At 49.3% G+C, this 17,797-nt stretch overlaps 1 protein-coding gene and 1 long non-coding RNA gene across 3 annotated transcripts in view; both read left to right on the top strand.

The window, feature by feature from the left end:
• STK11 (serine/threonine kinase 11) overlaps window positions 1–17,797 on the top strand; it is a 48,867-nt gene that overhangs the window by 29,360 nt on the left and 1,710 nt on the right. For both annotated transcript variants that reach the window (XM_037384514.1, XM_037384515.1), the window contains exons 8-9: window positions 8,710–8,903; window positions 17,169–17,403. In XM_037384514.1, coding sequence (XP_037240411.1) covers window positions 8,710–8,903; window positions 17,169–17,377 — 403 coding nt within the window. In that variant the 3' untranslated portion in view covers window positions 17,378–17,403. The remainder of the gene's footprint in view (window positions 1–8,709; window positions 8,904–17,168; window positions 17,404–17,797) is intronic.
• LOC119146648 lies at window positions 8,911–12,918 on the top strand. The gene is made up of 2 exons (XR_005103797.1): window positions 8,911–10,316; window positions 10,412–12,918. It is a non-coding gene; the product is annotated as an uncharacterized LOC119146648 (long non-coding RNA).

The following is a 17,797-nucleotide window of genomic DNA, read 5'->3' as shown; positions in this document are numbered from 1 at the left end:
CTTCCTCCTCTCCTCACTTCTGTAGCTGAACTCTTGCATCAAACTCGTGTTTCTGCACTTTGTTTTAATTCAGCAGGACAAAGCTAAATTCTCTTTGCTTTCAGAGGCTTTTCAAACCTAGTCAATCTGTGCAGTGCAGACCTACAAGTTGTAAATTGAAAGGAATTAAAACTCTCTCAGCTTGTCATCTTAAGAGTTTATGAACTGCCAGAAGCTGACCCCTGAATAACAATGAAAGAGCCTTGAAAGCTGCTCTTCCCAAAAGGAGCTGGATAGGATGATGATCAATGGAAAAGTGATACGTTTAGTTCACCTCTGTGAATATTTTGTACTCCCGGGGTGGGGATGTGGGGCAGTGAAGAAAAGCTGCCAAGAGCCAGGGAGTTAACAACCTGTTCCCTATAGATTATTCACCATCTCCTCTCTACCCAGTGCTTTTGCTGAAGGGCTTAATGCGTTCACTGCATTTTGTAACCAATTCACTGACCCTGCTGCAGCACTTAAAGTGATGAAGTGGATGCAGAATTCTACCTCTGTCCCTTGTTTCCAAGGCAACCATCTTGCCTTCCTTCTAGAGAAGTGTCACACTTAATTTGTTCAGTCATAGATATAATTGCAAGAGTTTATAGCAAGAAAAGGAAGGCACTTCCACCTTTTATTAGTGGAGATGCAAATTAACCTGCTGGGCTAGTGTCTCCTCCTGACCTCCTGGAGGCTGCTGTGCCACCTTCCTGAGTGCTTTTGCTCACCGCAGAGTCCTCCCCGAGAGGTTTGGAGGGTAGCTGTTGGGTGCTCTGCCATGCTGTTCAAACCCCAGGTACTGAACCCCTTGGAAATTGGGATTTGTTGCCACTGTAGACTCCTTTGCAGGCGCTGAACATGTTCCTTGCCTTCTGTGCCTGCATTTGAGGGAGTGGAGGAGTTTCCCTTAACCTCTGCTTCAGCATGTACACTCATGGGCTTTTCCCATCCCTTCTCCATCACGGTGTCATGCAGTAACCTCCCCTCAGCAGGACACAGACAAAAAAAGCACTCCTCTCCTTTTTTTGCCAAGGCACCTGGGTCTGTCTGCCTTCTGTGTGGCAGGCATGTGGAAGGAATCTGGTTCTTCTGCCCACGTTCTGCAAATCAGTTTCATAATGCAACTGTGTGGGGCATGTTAAAGGAATGTGAGTCTCTAGAACCCCTGTCCTCATAGGAGTCTGAACTATCCCCTTTGGCCCTGGGATCAGCTAGGGGAAAATGGCTTCTTTCTTACTCATTTGTATTTTTTTTATGAACCTGGCTTAAAAGCATGGATATTTCCCTATTACAGGAGTTGGAGCAGTGATTGGAGTGATGCCGATATATATTTATTGCTAGCATGTGTTGCCTTTCCCCAGGGCATACTGTTGTGTGTCTTCCACGTTTGTCTGCAAGAGGACTGAATTAAACTGGAATGCTGTTAGTTGCTTCTTGTGATGCCTGTGACCTTCCAGTAAGCTTGAAGTCCTCGTGGTGTCACGGGAGGTGGAGAATCATTCATAACCGATTCTTGCTGGCAGGATGGTGATCTGCAGCTTTGCATCTGGTTTCAGAGAAAATTGTCCGTATACAAAACAAGCAAACTGAAATATTTGTGACCTAGAATGGGAAGTGAATTAGCTGTAAGTATTTGGAAGCTGCAGCTGTGCTTACTGATTCTTATTTTAACCTTGCTTATCCCAGGACTTGAAAAGAGCAGAGTGATGACTTCTGATGTAAAATTTGAGCTTGGAAGCTGCAAACCAGACAGGCTCATTAAGCATTGGTCAACCCAGATTCCTTTTTTCATTCAGTCCTTGACCCTTACTGTCTTATCCCCGTGTAGATCATAGCAACCCGTCTGGATGCTACTTCTTAACTGGCAGGATCACAATTAATACTTGTGCAATAATTAAAACTTGTGGTGGTTTCTGTGCTTTGCAGGCATTCTCAACAAGCTTGCAAAGTAATAGGAAACAATCTCTTACTACTGTTCCCTTCACTCTGTTTCAAAGAGCTAAGAGTAGCTAAGAAATGTTTCACAGACCAGAGAGGAATCTGCCTCTTCCTGGGGATGTTCTGGGCAAGGGGCGCTTTTGAGATCTGCAAAAGCTTTTCTTTTCCTTCAGCGGTAAAGCAGTAGTCTGCGAGCACCAGGTAAATGGCTCTGTGCCGGTGTAGTTGGCTCAGAAGACGTCAGTGAGCCTGGGAGTAAATGGTGAAACAGGGCACTCTGTCAGCAGTACTCTAATCCAGCCCGTGTTTTAGGGTCAGTGGTTGAAGGCAGGATGAGGAAGGACTTGATCTGCGTTGCTGACCGATGGGAGAGTTGCACTGTGGGAGGGTAGCTGCTTTCTGGCTTAGTCAGTGGCCAGTTGAGCCAGATTAGGGCATTTGATGGAGCCAGTGATCCTCAGATGAAGAGCAAATCTTCTCTAATAACATTTAGCACCAGTGCAGAAAGCAGAATATCTGTCCCTGCTGGAAAATTGCTTGCCAGGAAATACTCTGCTACTCGATACAGAACTGCTTGAGGCTCCTTCCAAGAGTCTTTGATTTTTCTTAGAACTTCAATGAATTTCTCTTCTCACTCTATATCCTCATTACCATATATGCATATGCAAGTATTTGAAATCACCTCCCAGAGGATGGAATCATTATGACTAGAGTACAGTGATTCAGGTTTCTGCTGTTAATAAAAACCTATTTTTACTCTCCTGGTAAGTAGGGCAGAAGGAAAGAAAAAAGCAGAGCTGAGATACAGCAAAATGAAAACACTAGTTGCTATAGACTTCTAGGCTTTCTCCCGTTAAAATACTCCTTTTAACAACAGTCATTCCGATCTCATTTGTCCTGTATATTCTATTTTTCTTAGGTCCCTGGCATTTAGTTTGGATCCCTCTAGCTCCAGTGCCCCTGGCAAAAATAACTGGTGGCTGTGTTGGCTTTTCTGTTTCTGCGCTAGATGATCCTGCCAGCCTGGATCAGCCTAGGCTGAACTTGCTATCTTGGCAGTCGCTTCCTTGACGAAAGCAGTCTCCCAAGGAAAGGAAATCAAATGATCACATTAGGAGTGCTGTGTGCCATGCGCATCACCAGGAAAGCCATCCACAGGCTTTGTTAAAACAAACGGTTGCCCCAAATCTAGTTACGCTGGACCTGCTCGCTCCTGTTAGTCCAGCGGCTGGGATGACTTTTTACTTAACTCTTGTAACCATTCTGTGATGATTCTATGCCGACGCTACTCCACGAACCAGAGGTTGTACTGACAGATGAGATCTGCATTCAGTTCTCTGCTGTTTCCCTGAAGTATCCTGCAGCTTCCAGTATGGTTGTGGTATGACCGTGGAAGAAATGCCAGTAGATCAGCATCGGTGTGGAGGTGGAACATCCCAGCCTCAGATTTTTGGGGTCTTGCCCATCCGTTCAGACTGTCAGCATGGAAGGACAGAACATGATTGCTTGCACGACATGGACATGCTCTGTGATTAACCAAAATACATTTATTTTTAAAACTTCAGGCTATAGGGACTGCTTCACTTTTTTTTTATTTTTTTTTACTGTCCTTCTCATCAAGCAGTAGTCTTACTTTAAAACTCCATCACCACAGAGAAAACAGTTCAAAGATGCTAATTGTGAAGCAGGGTGTTTCTGGGTCAGGGTTCACTCCTCCTTTGAATCCTAGATGATTTGTCCCAATAGCTGCATTTTCATTTATCTCCTCACTCCTTGCGTTTGCTGGGTAGTTACGTTAAAATGCCACTTTTTTTTTTAGGCCTACTGTCAAAGCAATGCAAGACTAGAAGAAAATTATAATTACAGTTTTTCTGTGCAGGAGGTGCATCCAACCCTTACTTCCTAAAATGAATTTGGAACTGGAGTGATAAAAAACAGATGGCTCAGGTTTATCAGAGCTCTTTGATGACTGGCTTCAGGCCCTCCTCGGTGGTTATTAGCCAGAAGTTACTGGATGCCTGTGCAAACTATGGAGAGGGAAGCACTTAGGTCACATCAGGCTTGTCTAGGGCAGCAGTCATCAGCCCAAGGAGTGACTATACCGTGAGGGGATAATTTTAGATCTTGCTCTGCTTTTGAGGTGTGTTTTCAGAGAGACCTGAAGTTGCTTCCTAAGGCAGCACCCTTTTGTAGCCTAAAGTAAACTTGGAAAACAGGGGGGAAAAGCTTAGACTTTCTAGGCTGCCTCTGTGAAAGGTTCTGAGTGTCCCTTTGTGCAGGTAAGTGGCATCCACATGATATTTAGCAAGGTGACAAGAGCGCAGTTGATCTGGTGAGGCTTTTCTTTCCTTTGCTACTGTGCAAAGACCAGGAAGAACAGGTCCCAGGGGGCTTAACCAACATCCAGCCCACAGCGTAGAAACAGGGAGGCTGATATCCGTGCCAATTCAGAAGTTTATCAGGAAAGCAGGCTGCAGTTCAGGAGATGATCCTAACTGTGGGAGGGTTTGATGCTTTCTGACTCTGTGTCCAGCGACCCTCCAGGGTAAGGTATGAGTGAAGTGCCCCTGCAGGACAGCCTGCCTGCTGGCAAGGGCAGCCAGCTGCTTGGCACACCACCTTTAAAGGCAGCAGAACATCATCTGTCTGATGTTGGCTATCACCTGACCTTTTCATTTGCTAGCCCGCGGCACCTGATTTTTCCCTGTTGCAGGATGCGTTGCAGGGAAAAAAGGAGTAGCAGGAGGTGCTTGGGCTGGAAAGGTGGTTAGAAGTACCTGGATCAGGAGGAACTTCTGGTCCCACCTGCATTTAAGAGAGGATCGCTAGGAGTGTGGAGGCTCCAGCAGTACTTCTAGGAAACTTTCGGTGCCCACGTGCAGTGCTGCTAGATGTCCCAGAGACAGGCCAGCGTTGGAACCCTGCTATGGAAATACGATAAAAATGTAAGAGGCCACCTATATGGCTTCTGAGATGCTGATGTATGTGATGCAAGCCTCTTGGATTCTTGATCTGATTAAGAGCAGCTTTCAGAGCTGATACCCTTCACTGGGCAGATGGTAGCACTTTGGCAATGGTAATAGAAGTCCCTTGAGACAGGTAGGATAAAAAGTGTTAAGCATTTTTGCTGTGGTCTTGTTGAAAACTGCCTGTTAAAGGAGCTTGTGAGTAAATACCGCTCTCCTTAGACTGACATTCTGCCCGCTCTTTGTCATGTGCTGGGTTAGCCTCAGCTTCAGGACAGGAGATGTTTCTTCTTTTTCTTTTTATTGCTTTGACAATAAAACTCGGGAGCTCTCACAGCTCTGCTAATAGGTTTTGACTTACAGGTGGGTACTTTGGCCTTGAGTTGGCAATGGAGAAAATGTTTGAGCCCTGAGTGTTCCCAGGTCCTGAGCTGCCCTTCTGTAGATGTCCTGCACTCCGGTGCGTCTTGCAGCAGACTTTAATATGCTAAGTTAGTTTCTCCTTAGCTGATAAAGCACCTGGTGGATGGAGCACCTCGTGGAGTGGCATACACAGCTGTTGGTGTCCCTGCAGAGTTGTCAGCAAGACAGACTTGCCTTTCTTGACACTTGCCCTCTCTTGGTTGTTACATATTAAAAAAAAAACCTGCAGTGGTATAAAACTGGCTGGGAAGTGTTCCGTTAACAAACCGCACGTACTTCTGAATATCGGGGTAGAATGGGACCATCTTGTTATAAACGATAACAATTAAAACATTTTGGGTTCAATCAATTTAGGTTGAGAAACAATAAGCAAAAACAGCGCTGGGTGCGCGGAGAACTCAATTAGTTCCATCACATGCACACCTGAGTCCTAAAAGCAGCAGCATCTTTTATACCAGCATCTTCAACAATCTCTTCTCGCGGATATTCATCCTGCTTTTTCTCCACGGGGTCGTTAGGGTACACCTTCTCCTCCTCTTGGCTCTTCTTTGGCAATCTTTTCTAAGTAGGGATTGCCTCAGAGGAAGGGGGAGTTTTTATATTAAAGGAGAAGCACATGCGCCTGTTCGTTACAATTGTGATACAGGTTATAATGGTCACAAACCATTTTAGATTTACACAGGGTACAACAATTACACTTATCAGACTATATTCTATTTTGACATGAATCATGATTGCGTTTATCACAAGCCCCCCTTCTGTTTTTATCTCATTGATTCATGTTTTAGTTTCCAATTCAATAATAGCTTTTTGTGTTGTAGCCATTCCTTATTTCTGGTTGCATAATCTGTATAGCTGATAGTATTAATCAAATAAAACATTGAATTAAACAGGGGATAAGTAACAACCCCCCAAATATTCCCAGGAGTACAATACTCACTTTGGTAACTCAATTACATACAACAATTGGTAAGATTAAATAACTATTACTCTTTGTTATATTTTTGACAAGTTTTACAAACAGATTTTTAGCAGCTGTGGGAACTTCATATTTGACTTCCATTTCCATCTCATGACAAAACCAACTAAGTAACAAAGGATGTTCTTTACCTTCTCCTTTCTTTATCCATCCCTCTGTTTTCTCAATATAAAGTTGGAAGTATAAAGGATGTCCACACCTTCCCACAGGGTTACAGTCAGGACCCATACCAAGAGAGGTCCCGTCAGGGTCATACTGCTCAGCGGTCACCGCCCAGGGGTTGCAGCCCTCGGCAGACCTTGTCAGCTGCAGCACCGATTCCCTCTGGTCTTGCCCTCTCCAGTTTTATCAAGGTGTGCCTTTCTTTTCCAACACAACCAACACAAACGGAGGTTGGGGAAAAGTAGGTTCCATCAGCTACTAAAGATAACATCGGTTCTCTTGTGCTTTAAATTTTTGTAAATTCAGTTAGAGTTTTTACCCTTTTACAAAGTCAATATAAATTTCCCCAGCCGTTACATCAAGTTCTTTTAAAAGTAGGTTTGGTATCCCCGGGTTCAGTTACGACTCTCCATTCCTTTATTTGGTCCCTTTACCCTTGAAGCATGTGTCCACCCCTTTTCAGCCATCCTTATTGTCATTTCTGTAATTTACACCCATAAAATTTTAGGAATTGTTCCACACAAGGGCTCTAGTTCCCTTTGCTGAGTTTCCCAGACTGCCATTGCAAACATTTTTGCTTTCACTTTTTGTTTTCCCTCATCCCTCTGTACATACGCTTTCTGAGCTTCCTTCAACAATTCTTGTAATCCTCGATCTTGCCAATCGCCCAGCTTTTCCAGCTTCTTTATTATATCCCCCCATGATCTGGCCACAAATTGGATTTTTAGAAATGCTTCTCTTGACTGGAGAGGCTGGGTTGGTTATTCCAATTCGGGTTCTGGCTAGGCCATTTCTGTTCCCCAGGAAGGCCTTGTTGATACCTTCTTTCCCACATCTCTATTCCTGCCTGTCTAATCATAGATTTTTCTTTGGCTGTAAATAATATTCCTAAGATAGATTGTATTTCTTCCCAGGTATAGGTATTAGGACCTAGGAACTGGTCTATTCACTTTCTTCCTGACTAAAGGGTTCTTTATTATTCACATATATAAGTTCAATGTCTTACAAATCCAAAACATCCAAATATCGGCCAATATACATAATCTGGTCGAATTTCCTCTCTCGTCCACACTTCCATACAGTAATGGACCATTTTTTCCTTAGTTTTTTCCTCTTGAGATGGCCAGTAACCCCAATGCCTGACATTGTTCCCAAGGGACTATCTAGGGGAATAATTTTTGGGTATTCTTTTCCCTCCTGTGTTTCCTCTTCAAAACTTGACTCCTGTTGGCCCATTTTAGGAATTTTGCGGCAATTCCTATCGCCCTTAGCAACCAATCAGCATCTTGCAGGGGGTCTGCACCCACCGACGATACCTGGGAGTGTTACACTCTTGGTTGCCGATACCAATGTCTACAGGGGGTTTAGGGCCTTCCACCCACCCGCGAATCCTAGGACTTTTACAGTGGCTTCCTATCGCCCATAGTTACCGGTGAGAGTGTTCTGCAGGGGGTGAACCCTTCACCCACCCACATACCCTATAGGAGTCGCGATCCCACCCACGAATCCTATAGGAACCGCTTCGGTCCTTCACCAGCCAAGTCCCTCACGGGAGTTTGGAACCGCGGTTAGAAGACCTCCACACTCGCTTCAGAACTCGACTCCTGGCTCCGAACCTAGAGTCCATTTCCAGAATTAGGTTCCGTCTCAATCACACTCTTACACACAAGCAACCGATCCCACCCAACCGAACGGCTTCCCTTATACTCACGACTCCGTCGTCTTCGTTCGGATCTTCGTGCACCAGAATTATGGGTCCTTTCTACTGCAGCTTTTCCCTAGGAGCTCCAGTCCCTTTTGGTTATTGTTTCTCTTTTGTTCGTTGATCTCCGGAGAGTGACCCAGAGTGCTACTCTCAAGCCACAATCTGTGGGGCACCCCTCGAAGAGTCACAGTCCTGGAAAGCGCAGTGAGATCACATCAGGGTCACCAGATTGATATAAACGATAACAATTAAAACAATTTTATTTTGGGTTCAATCAGTGTATTGAATTTATTTTTCAAGCACATGTGCCTATTCATTACAATTGTGATACAGGTTATAATGGTCACAAACTATTTTAGATTTACACAGGGTACAACAATTACACTTATCACGCTATATTCTATTTTGACATGAATGATGACTGTGTTTATCACAATCTCATAGTGTCAAGGATTTCTCCGTGCCTTCTGAAAAGTGAAGCTGTACTGATGAAACTGCTCTTGGATTCTTTGCAGTTGGTTTCGTAAGAAACACGCTCAGGCAGAGGCTCTGGTGCCCATACCTCCCAGCCCCGAAACAAAGGACAGGTGGAGAAGCATGACGGCGGTGCCTTATCTGGAAGATCTGCATGGCTACAATGAGGAAGAAGATGATGACTTGTATGACATTGAAGATGATATCATCTACACTCAGGACTTCACAGTACCAGGTAGGAGAGGATGATGCTGGGATGGGTAGGGCAGAAGTGGCTTTTCGTTTTTTCTTCTTTCTTTCTTTGTTAAAAGCTTTTTTAACAGGAAAGGGCTGGAGGTCTGAATAATCCTTTCAGCTGTAGAGGAGACTATTGATTATTAAGTGGTGCGAGTGCCCACGATGCTCCAGAGGCCTCGGTCCTTTATTTGATCAACCAGAATGCCCCTTCCTGTGTGTTACCTATGTGCCAATTTCCTTCCTTCATCCAGTAACAGCTTGTTCCTGCTGGACCCCACTGTTGAGCACATTTAATTCTTTCAGCCAGTTTTGCTAGACTTGAGTTATTTTGGAGCTGAGCTGTAAAATGACACGGTGTTCAGAGTAGATGGCACATCTGGGGAAGAAGGGTGCTTGTAGGCTTACACCGAGACCTTTTTTCTGCTCCAGTCTTGGTAACTATCTGGTTAGAGAATTACTTCTTTCTTTTATTAGGGATTTCCTGTTGTTTTAAGGTAAGTAAACCAGTAAGTACCGGGGGTATGTTGTTTTAACCGTGTAGTTCTTCCAAAGTGGTGGTAATCGAGTAGCTTTCCTTCTTTGGCCTCTCTGTGCCTGTAAGCCATGTAGCTTGTGAGCAGAAGGCTGAAGGGCACGTCTTTAGTAAGACTAAAGACAAAAACTGCTCAGCTTTACAGTCATCGAAGCAGCGATGTATGATACTGTATGATCAAGCCAGCAGTTTGTCTTGCTGCCTGTGTTCTCACTGCCTACATCAACAGAACATGAGTTTCTAGATTAATTGCTCCAGCCTAGTTTAATTGTTTTGGAGGCAAGGTGTCAAATACTGTTTGTAGGGATGCTGATTTACTTCATCACAGTGTGATTGGAAGTACCTTTCCTCATGGTAAGGAAAGCCCTAGTTTCTGTAGTTCAAGGTTAACCCAACTGCTTTAGTTTTTCCTTAGTGATGGCCTGGTGGGCTTCTGTGGACCTGAGTAAAAGCAAGGATTCACCAAATCTTGCACCAAAGACCTTGTTTTTTCTCTTTGTTTCCTGGTTAGGCGGAAATTGCTTTTATGAAGCACTGTCATGGAAGAATAAAACATCAGGCCTTGAATTTTAATAAGCCTCAAATTGTACCCAATGCTTAAAATTTATTTGGGCAACAACTGGAAGTAGGGTTAGCTTTCCAGGCAGTGCCTTCCAGGGGGAGAAGGGGAGAAGTTGCTCTGAGCTCAACTGGCTAAGCCAGCGCTCCGCTCCGTGCTGTATGACATCCGGGGGTGACAGTCCCCAACAGGGTGGCTGTTCAGATGTTCAGCCAAACGGATACGGAGGTGGGTCGGAGGTGGAGCCTGCCAAGATGACGGGAGCCTCATCAGAGTGAAATAGATCTGTTTCCAAGTGCTGATTCACTGGTGACTGTCAGGTAATTTATAACCTTTTTCTAATAGAACTAATGTCCCAGTGCCAGCTGGGTGACCTGCAGAGCTCTGTCCTTTGCTCTCTTCTTACATCCCACAGATTTTGTGCTAGAATCTGAGCGGGGGCCAGGCCTTTCCTCCCAGCTTAGCGGGGGTTTTTTGAAAGGAGGGATCCTCTTAAAAATGCAGCAGACACACTGAAGCACCTACTTGATTGCTGGGGCCTCTCGAAGTGCAGAAGCAGGAGAGAAAGGGACTTGCCGGATGCGTTCCCTGTTGTCAGAGGTTAGCCATTTTCTTCTGCAAGAGCTCTCACCAGGTGCAGCCCGTGCGTGAGTGCCCGAGATGTAATTCTGCAGAAGCATTGGGGATGGAAGCCCTGTCACAGTGTGGCCTGAGCACAACGATGAGGCTGCGAAGCTTGAAAATCCATAACCAGCATCACTTACATCCCTTTCTAATTTTACATTTTCTTTTCTGAACTGGCTTCAAGAGGCAGGAGGAAGGTATGGTTGGCCTGTGTGCGCCCATAACGTCCCTTGGAGGGCCAGCCTTCCAAGATGAGGGCTTCTGTGAGAGTGGATCTGTTGCTCTTGGTACCTGGACTATCTCCCAGCCAACCAAAGAGCCCACAGGACAGGCCGTTAATGCTTTCTTTTTTGGTGTCACTCTGGAGAATAAGCTTGTACATGTCTCTAACGGTGCTCTGTTGCTTCCCTGTGCGTTCCCAGCGGCAGAGGAGGAAGCTGAGGCAGGGCTTAGAGGACAGAGCGGAGCACTGAGCAGTCATGACCAGCTCTTTGGAGAGGAAGCCATGTTGCCATCGGCCATGGGCGCAGAAGAGGAGCGTCAAGCTTAGCCTAGGCCCCAAAGCCACTGCCCTCTCGGGCTTCCCATGGCCTGAGCTAATGGCAGTGGCCGGAGAGCGCAGGATCCTTACTTCCCCAAGCGGCATCAGGACCCTACTTATCTCCAGGATAGTTGTATTATTTCCAAAGCAGGTAACTTTGTTGGGCAAGGGGATAATCCCTTAGGTTTCGGCTTTGCATTTTTAAGCAAAGGGGAGCTGTAGGGGTTCAGCGTGCTACAGAGGAAGGTGGTTTGTGGCCCCTTTCCGAGTGGGTTATTGAGCTTGTAAAATCCAGCCCGTTCCTGCAGACCTGCCCCACAAATGATTTGGGACAAAAGATGCATTCCTGTCTGTTCGCACTCCACTTTAAATGTTTTGTTTCTTGTTAACCTCTCCAGTGGTGATTAGCCTGCGTTGCTGTCTGGTTCACACACTTCGGTGTGGTTAAAAAGTGGAAGCTTGGGCAGACTTCCAGCATCAGAGAGCGGGTGTGTGTCCGGCAGGCCCCGGACAGGGCTGGCTGTCCCGCTTGCTCTTGAGGGTCCCTGGCCTGCGACTCCGCAGCTGGGTGTCGCGCGTGACCGTCTGCATTTGGAAAAACATTGCGCTCTGCCCTTCCTCTGAAGAACGGCCGAGTGTGCGGGGTCCTCTCCTCGGCCGGGTGAGAGCCGAGCCCTCCGCACCGAGCGGCCGAAGCCTCGTGCCCGCCCGTGCGCGGTGTCCGCTCCCAGGCTGCGGCTGCGTCCCACGGGCTGCATTACTGCCCCGTGCATGCCCTGGAGCCCGAGCCGAGCCCCTGCCGGTGCAGGCGCTCCTCCAGCAACCTGTGTACCTGCTGGATGTACCCACACACGCAAGCAGGTGACTGCGATAGTGGGAGATCATCTCCAGAGCAGTAATATCAGCTATTATACGCTCCTAATGCAAACAGCAGTATTTAAACCCAAATAAGAGCTGTCATTTCCAAAGATGACAGGCAAATTACTGGAAGATTTTTTAAGTTCTCATGTGTCATTTGTGCTGTTTCAGAGGGATTAGAGACCTGAAGGTTAACTGTGGCCCCCGTAGACCAGTGCTTCCCATGTTACAGTTAGCCAGGGTGGATAGGCTGTGGTTTAACTTGATGAATGGTGATGGTTTTCACCTTATTTCAAAAGTTGTTGCTTAACTGCTTAGGTAGATAGTGAAATGAAGCGTTGCTTCCAGCCACTCTGAATGTCCTCTTCCCAGCACTCGGGTGTTAGGCTTTTGTAGCGTTGGTGACTTGAGTTGGATGCATCCATGAAGGGTGGATTCTTTGGGGGCTATCAAACACAGCAGTTCAGGTGGGGGCTAGAGCTCGGGAATTCCCCAGGGAGCCATCCAGAGCAGGAGGAGGATCTCTCTGTGCTGGATGTTCTGGTGCTGCTCCTGCACAGCTGTCACTGTAGGTAGGTCACTGAGTATGAGCAAATGCGGGTTTTTTACCACCCTTGATTTGGGAACATAACTTGCACGTGGAAGAAATTCTTCTCCCTCAGACAAATCACCTCTGGCTTGGCTTGCCCTAGAAAGGACAGAAAGCGTAGTCCAGCGTGCCCCCAAACCCGGCAGGAACAGATTTCGCTCAGGGTTAAGCACTGAACAGCTGAATGCTGGTCCACCGTGGTGGGTCCTCTACCTTACAACTTCTGATCCGGCTCTGATGGAGGTCAAGCTGTTCACAGGACTTGTATGGAGCCCTGAAAAGAAGGCTGTTGCCAAAAAACAAAACAAAAAAAGGTTAAGAGGGGTTGGTGAGATGGGATATGAAGGTGCAGTTTCCAGGTCCAGTGTTTGTGATGGACAACAATCCCCTCACCAGAAGTGCAACACTCTTAGCAAGCTCCTGGGAGGATTGGGGTGAGGAGGGAGCCTGGTGTGGGTACACCATGCTCGGGTGGGTTTGCATGGTGTTTGCAAAGGCGGAGGGGCAGCTTGCAGAGAAAATAAATGTGGTTGGTTGGTTGGGTTTTTTTTTACCCGAGTCCTCCTGCAGGATCCTTTTGAACTTGCTCAGCTCCGTGCAAGTGTTACATTTCTAACGGTGACAGCATATTAAAACAAAAATTAAAAAAACCCTTGTAAATGACTGATCGATTCAGTTGTGGTTCTGCCGGGCAGCGAGAGCAGGAGTACAAGTGACTCATAGGTGGGAGTGGGTGTTCAATTTGGGAGGGGAAAAAGAGGGAACCTCATTAAATCGTGTATTTTTCGGAGGAAGAAGAGGCTTTGAGAATGTGCTTTTATTTTATTTTTTTTAAAGGCTTATTTAAAGATTTATGCAGCTCTGTAGAGAGCTTTAAATGCTGCACGCCCCTGGTTCAATCGGTGTTAAACATCTCATCCGAGGGAAGTGCTGAGGAGAGAATAACTGTGGCATTGAGCACGTGACAGAGCATCCTTTCCAGAAGTGGCTGCCGCCTTATTTTGTAGAGAGGCAGCATATGTCATAAATGGATGTAAGCATCTTGCTTGTTGCTTTTGTGCTGCGTTTCAGATTTGGAAGGCTGTGCTCTGCTTTTTTTTTTTTTTTTCTCTCCCCTTCCATTAACCCCTTCCTCCTCTGCAGTCCAGTCCTCCTGCAGAGGCAAACGGCTGCATAGCTTGATTCTGGGTTTGGTTTGGTTTTGGTTTTTTTGTTTTGCTCCCTTAGCATGCAGTCTGGGGTTGGAAAATAACTCCAGGACTGGAGTCTTTGAGTCAAGCCTGGTCCTTGGGAAGGTGCGTTTCTAGCCACAAATCATGTATGCGTGTTTGTGTCTGACAAACGCAGCAATTCAAAAGCTCTTCGTGGTTTTATTTTGAAACCTTTTTTGTGCCTGAATGAGCTGAATGGAGCCATTAAGAAATGTGAGAGGTGGCAAGGACGAACATGCACGTTCTCAGCGCCTCTCTCAGCCCTCCTTTTATTTATTTTATTTTTAGCGCTGTTCAGCCGGTAATGGTAAGGTAGGATGTAGCTGTTCGAACAGACACAGCGCTGGGTCACTGGCTTCCGCGTGGGCAGACAGTTGCCAAGACTTCATCCCATGTTGAATTTTTATTTTCATTAATTTGAACGTCAGCAACTGTCATTGGTGAAGGAGGTAAAATTAGCTTGCAATTCACCCTCCCTCCTTGGTATCCATAATAGACTCCCGGGACTGTGCTTTTGAAGCAGGGTGGGAGGGGGAGGAGAGAAGAGTCACACAAAAGACAAATGAACTGTTTGGATATATTTTTTTTTTTTCCTTCCCTGATCAGAAATGTTAATTGACTTGGCCTGAGTTCAGCCGAGGGAGGGGAAGGATAAGTGTTCAGCTTTGCTCTGAGCAGGGTTATTTGAGGCAGACGTGCAGTTGGGATGTAGGGAGGAGAAGAGGCAAAACCTTGAATTCTGGGGCAGGTTTTGGGCTGCGGCTTGGCCCACGCTGAGCCGCCCCGCGCCGGGTCACAGGGGAGAGCCCCATCCCCGGAGAAGCTCCGGGGCCAGCGTGTCCCCCTCCTTGGAAGGGGCTCTCGGAGCTTGGATGCCTCAGCCCTTCCTAGCAAGTCCCTACCTCTTAAGGGGCCGGAAGGTGGAATGATCGGATCGGTAGCAGGTCTGTAAGTGCACGGCCAGGTACGACTGACGTTTCTGCTCCTGGGCCTCTCGCCTTGCCAGTTGTTTTCAGAAAGCAGCCTGACAGATGTCCAAGGTACCCCCATCCTTTGTGCTGGATCTGTGCTTCTGGAGGTGCAAGCCTGGACAGCCCCCCCCGGGGGAGCGCAGTGGGTGTCATCAGCTCTGGCAGCGACAGGCTTGGGTGGCCGGAGCCAGCAGCCGTCCCTGCTGAGTCAGTGCTTGTCCCTGTCCCGTGGCAGGGCAGAACGCTCGGGGCAGCAGCAAGCCCGTAACCATGAGCTGTGGCAAGGCTTGGAGCCATCAGAGAGGGATGCAAGGGGCAGGTCCGCAGGGGAACCAATCGCGCTGGTAACCCGGGATCTCCCTACAACAGGTGGATCCATCCTACCCAGCCTTTCTGGTTTTGAGCCCCTGTACCTGGCTTCACCCCCTTTTGCATGGCCAGAGGCCCAGCTCTGCCGTGTTGGGGTGTCCAAACCACACCACCGGGAAGCTGCTCCCGAGCTCTTAGCAAGCTGAATGGCTTGGAGAACCGACTGCTTTGATCTATAGATCAATCAGCAGGGTAATTTCTCAAGATAATTCCTGCCTGGGCCCAGCTCTGCAGCTAAGCCTGCTTTTAGGGGGAGAAATCCGCTCCCTGGCGAGCACCCTGGTTCTCTGGTACTCGCAGTCTGCACCAGGCCAGGCCAGCCATGGAAGCACCTGGTCTGCCTGATGTCCAAGGACGTGTTTTCCCTCCAGCCTGCCGGATATTGCCCTGCTGCAGCCCCCACTTCGCTCCCACTCTCTGCACCAGTAAGATTTTACCGAAGCCGGTCTCCACCAGGCAGCAGGGCTGGGGGCTGGCGCTGGGCTCCTGCTGTCGCTGCTGCTTCGGGTCTCTGCGAGCGTTCAGCGAGGCTGATCCCTCTCCCCAGCACTAGCCCTCCGGGGAGAGGAAGGTGGGTGTGGAAGGTGACTTTGTCCGAACAAGGTGACCTCCGTGTCCCCTCGCAGCTTCTGTTTCCCAAATGACTCTTCACCCGTGGAGGACGAGGACTGGAGGATGAGGACGTGCCGTGCGTAGCTGCCCGGTTCCCGGTGGGGGCCGTGCAGGGATGGAGGGACCGGAGCAGAGCGGATGGGAGCCCGCAGCAATACCGGGGAGGGATGCAGCGATGCAGAGGAGAGCACAGGGGTCCGAGGGGGACCCCCGCCACCCTCCTCCAGAAAAGCAGCTCTCCCACCACCCCCATCCCGGCATGTGTCCCCCTCCTCCCCAAGCTCAGCGGCAGCGGGGTGATCATTGGCGCAAGTACAGAGGGATGACGTGCCATTCAGCCTTGGCGGAGAAAGGATTGAGCATCCTTTAAAGAAAATTATACATAATCGTCTTACAGCCTTCGCTTCCACTCAAACCTCTGAGTCATAACCGAAGGGCCCTGGAGCGTGACGTTCCTGTTGGAAGGAAATTGCCTCGGCTGGATCCGGTGGGGGGGAGCTGGGAACCTGACGAATCCTCTCATCAGCCCTGTGGCTGGCTGGGGGATGCGCAGGGCTGCCTTTGGTGATGTCCCCTCCTGCTCCAGTCCAGGGCTGCTCTGGGGGGGCCCTTTGTCACTCCCTGGGTGAATGGATGTGACCTGAGCCCCGTCCAGCCACGGCAGCGGGCAGATGCCTCTGGAAAGGGCTCTTCGTCTGCTCTGCTGAGTCACACGGAGCTGGCCCGTAGAGCAGGGGAGGGGGGCTGATTTGAAGCCATGCTCCCATCCGGGTGTCCCTTTTAGGGGACAGTGGCATGGCTGAGCTGCTGCATCGCTGCCTGAATGGGCAGTGCCCCCAGCCCTGCCAGCCGTGGCTGCGCGCCAGCGGGTGCCGCTTGCTCTTGGAACACACCGGGCTCCTGGGTGCTCCGCAGGTCGGTGGATGGGGCTGGCATTTGCATTCTCCTCCAGAGAAACCAGCAGGAGAGAGGAGGAGGAGGAGGAGGAGTGACTTTCTCCACTGATGCCCCCGCCGCTCCCCAGCCAGGAGCCAGGCTGCTGCCTGGGGGTCCAGGGTGGGCATGGCAGCTGCCCAGGGAGCAGGGGACATGCTGGTTTCGAGGTCCCGACCAGTTGTGCCCATCATTCTTGCTCCCAGCTTCAGGTTTTCTTTTCTCTTGTGTGCTGGGGACCACCAGCTGCTGCGTGCTGGAGAAATGGGGGTAAATCCAGTGGGGGGGGGTCTGGGTGCAGCCTCGGGCTCCCTGCCTCACGCATCCCCTGGTCAGGCTGCTTCTCCTGAGGTCCTCAAAGGCCCGGAGCCGGGCCCCGACAATGGGGAAGGTTGCTCTTTGGTGTGGGTGATGCTGCGGGGCTGCTGCCCTTCCTCTGCCTCACCGTCTCTCTTCCCTTGCAGGACAGGTGCCTGAGGAGGAGGCAGGGCAGAACGGGCAGAGCCGTGGCAAAGGGCTGCCCAAGGCCGTGTGCATGAACGGGACGGAGACGGGACAGCTGAGCACCAAATCCAAGGCAGAGCGACGGGCGAGCGCCTCTTCCAACCCCTCCCGCAAGGCCTGCTCTGCCAGCAGCAAGATCCGCAAGCTCTCCACCTGCAAGCAGCAGTGAGGCGGGAGCCCCCACGCTCTGCACAGGTACAGGCAGCCCGGTCCCCGGGGTGGGGGGTACCCTGGGTATCTGCCCAAGGAAGGGGGAGGGGGGGATATCTGAGCCTGCCCCAACGGTGGGCGGCAGGAGGGAGCTAGAAGGGGTGTTCTGGAGTCCCAGGTGTGGAGGGAGGGGGTCCGGGCCTGAGCATTCCTCTGCAAATGTCCCTGGCAGCCAGAGCCTGGATCCTCCCTGGTGTTGCGGGGGGTGCAGAGCCCGGGGGGCCCCCTGTGCTCCCCCTGCCCTGCTCTGCCACCTGCCTGGCTCTGCTCTACCTGCTCCTCGTGAGCTGCTGCTGTCGTAATCCTTCCTCCCCTCCTGGGCTGCAGCCAGGCTGCATCACGACAACCCGGTCCCTGGCACCGGCATCCCCCGGCTCTG

Source organism: Falco rusticolus, chromosome 4, assembly GCF_015220075.1.
Source record: "Falco rusticolus isolate bFalRus1 chromosome 4, bFalRus1.pri, whole genome shotgun sequence".
In the NCBI taxonomy this organism is placed as follows: Eukaryota; Metazoa; Chordata; class Aves; order Falconiformes; family Falconidae; genus Falco; species Falco rusticolus.
This window is presented reverse-complemented; position numbering and strand designations above follow the sequence as displayed.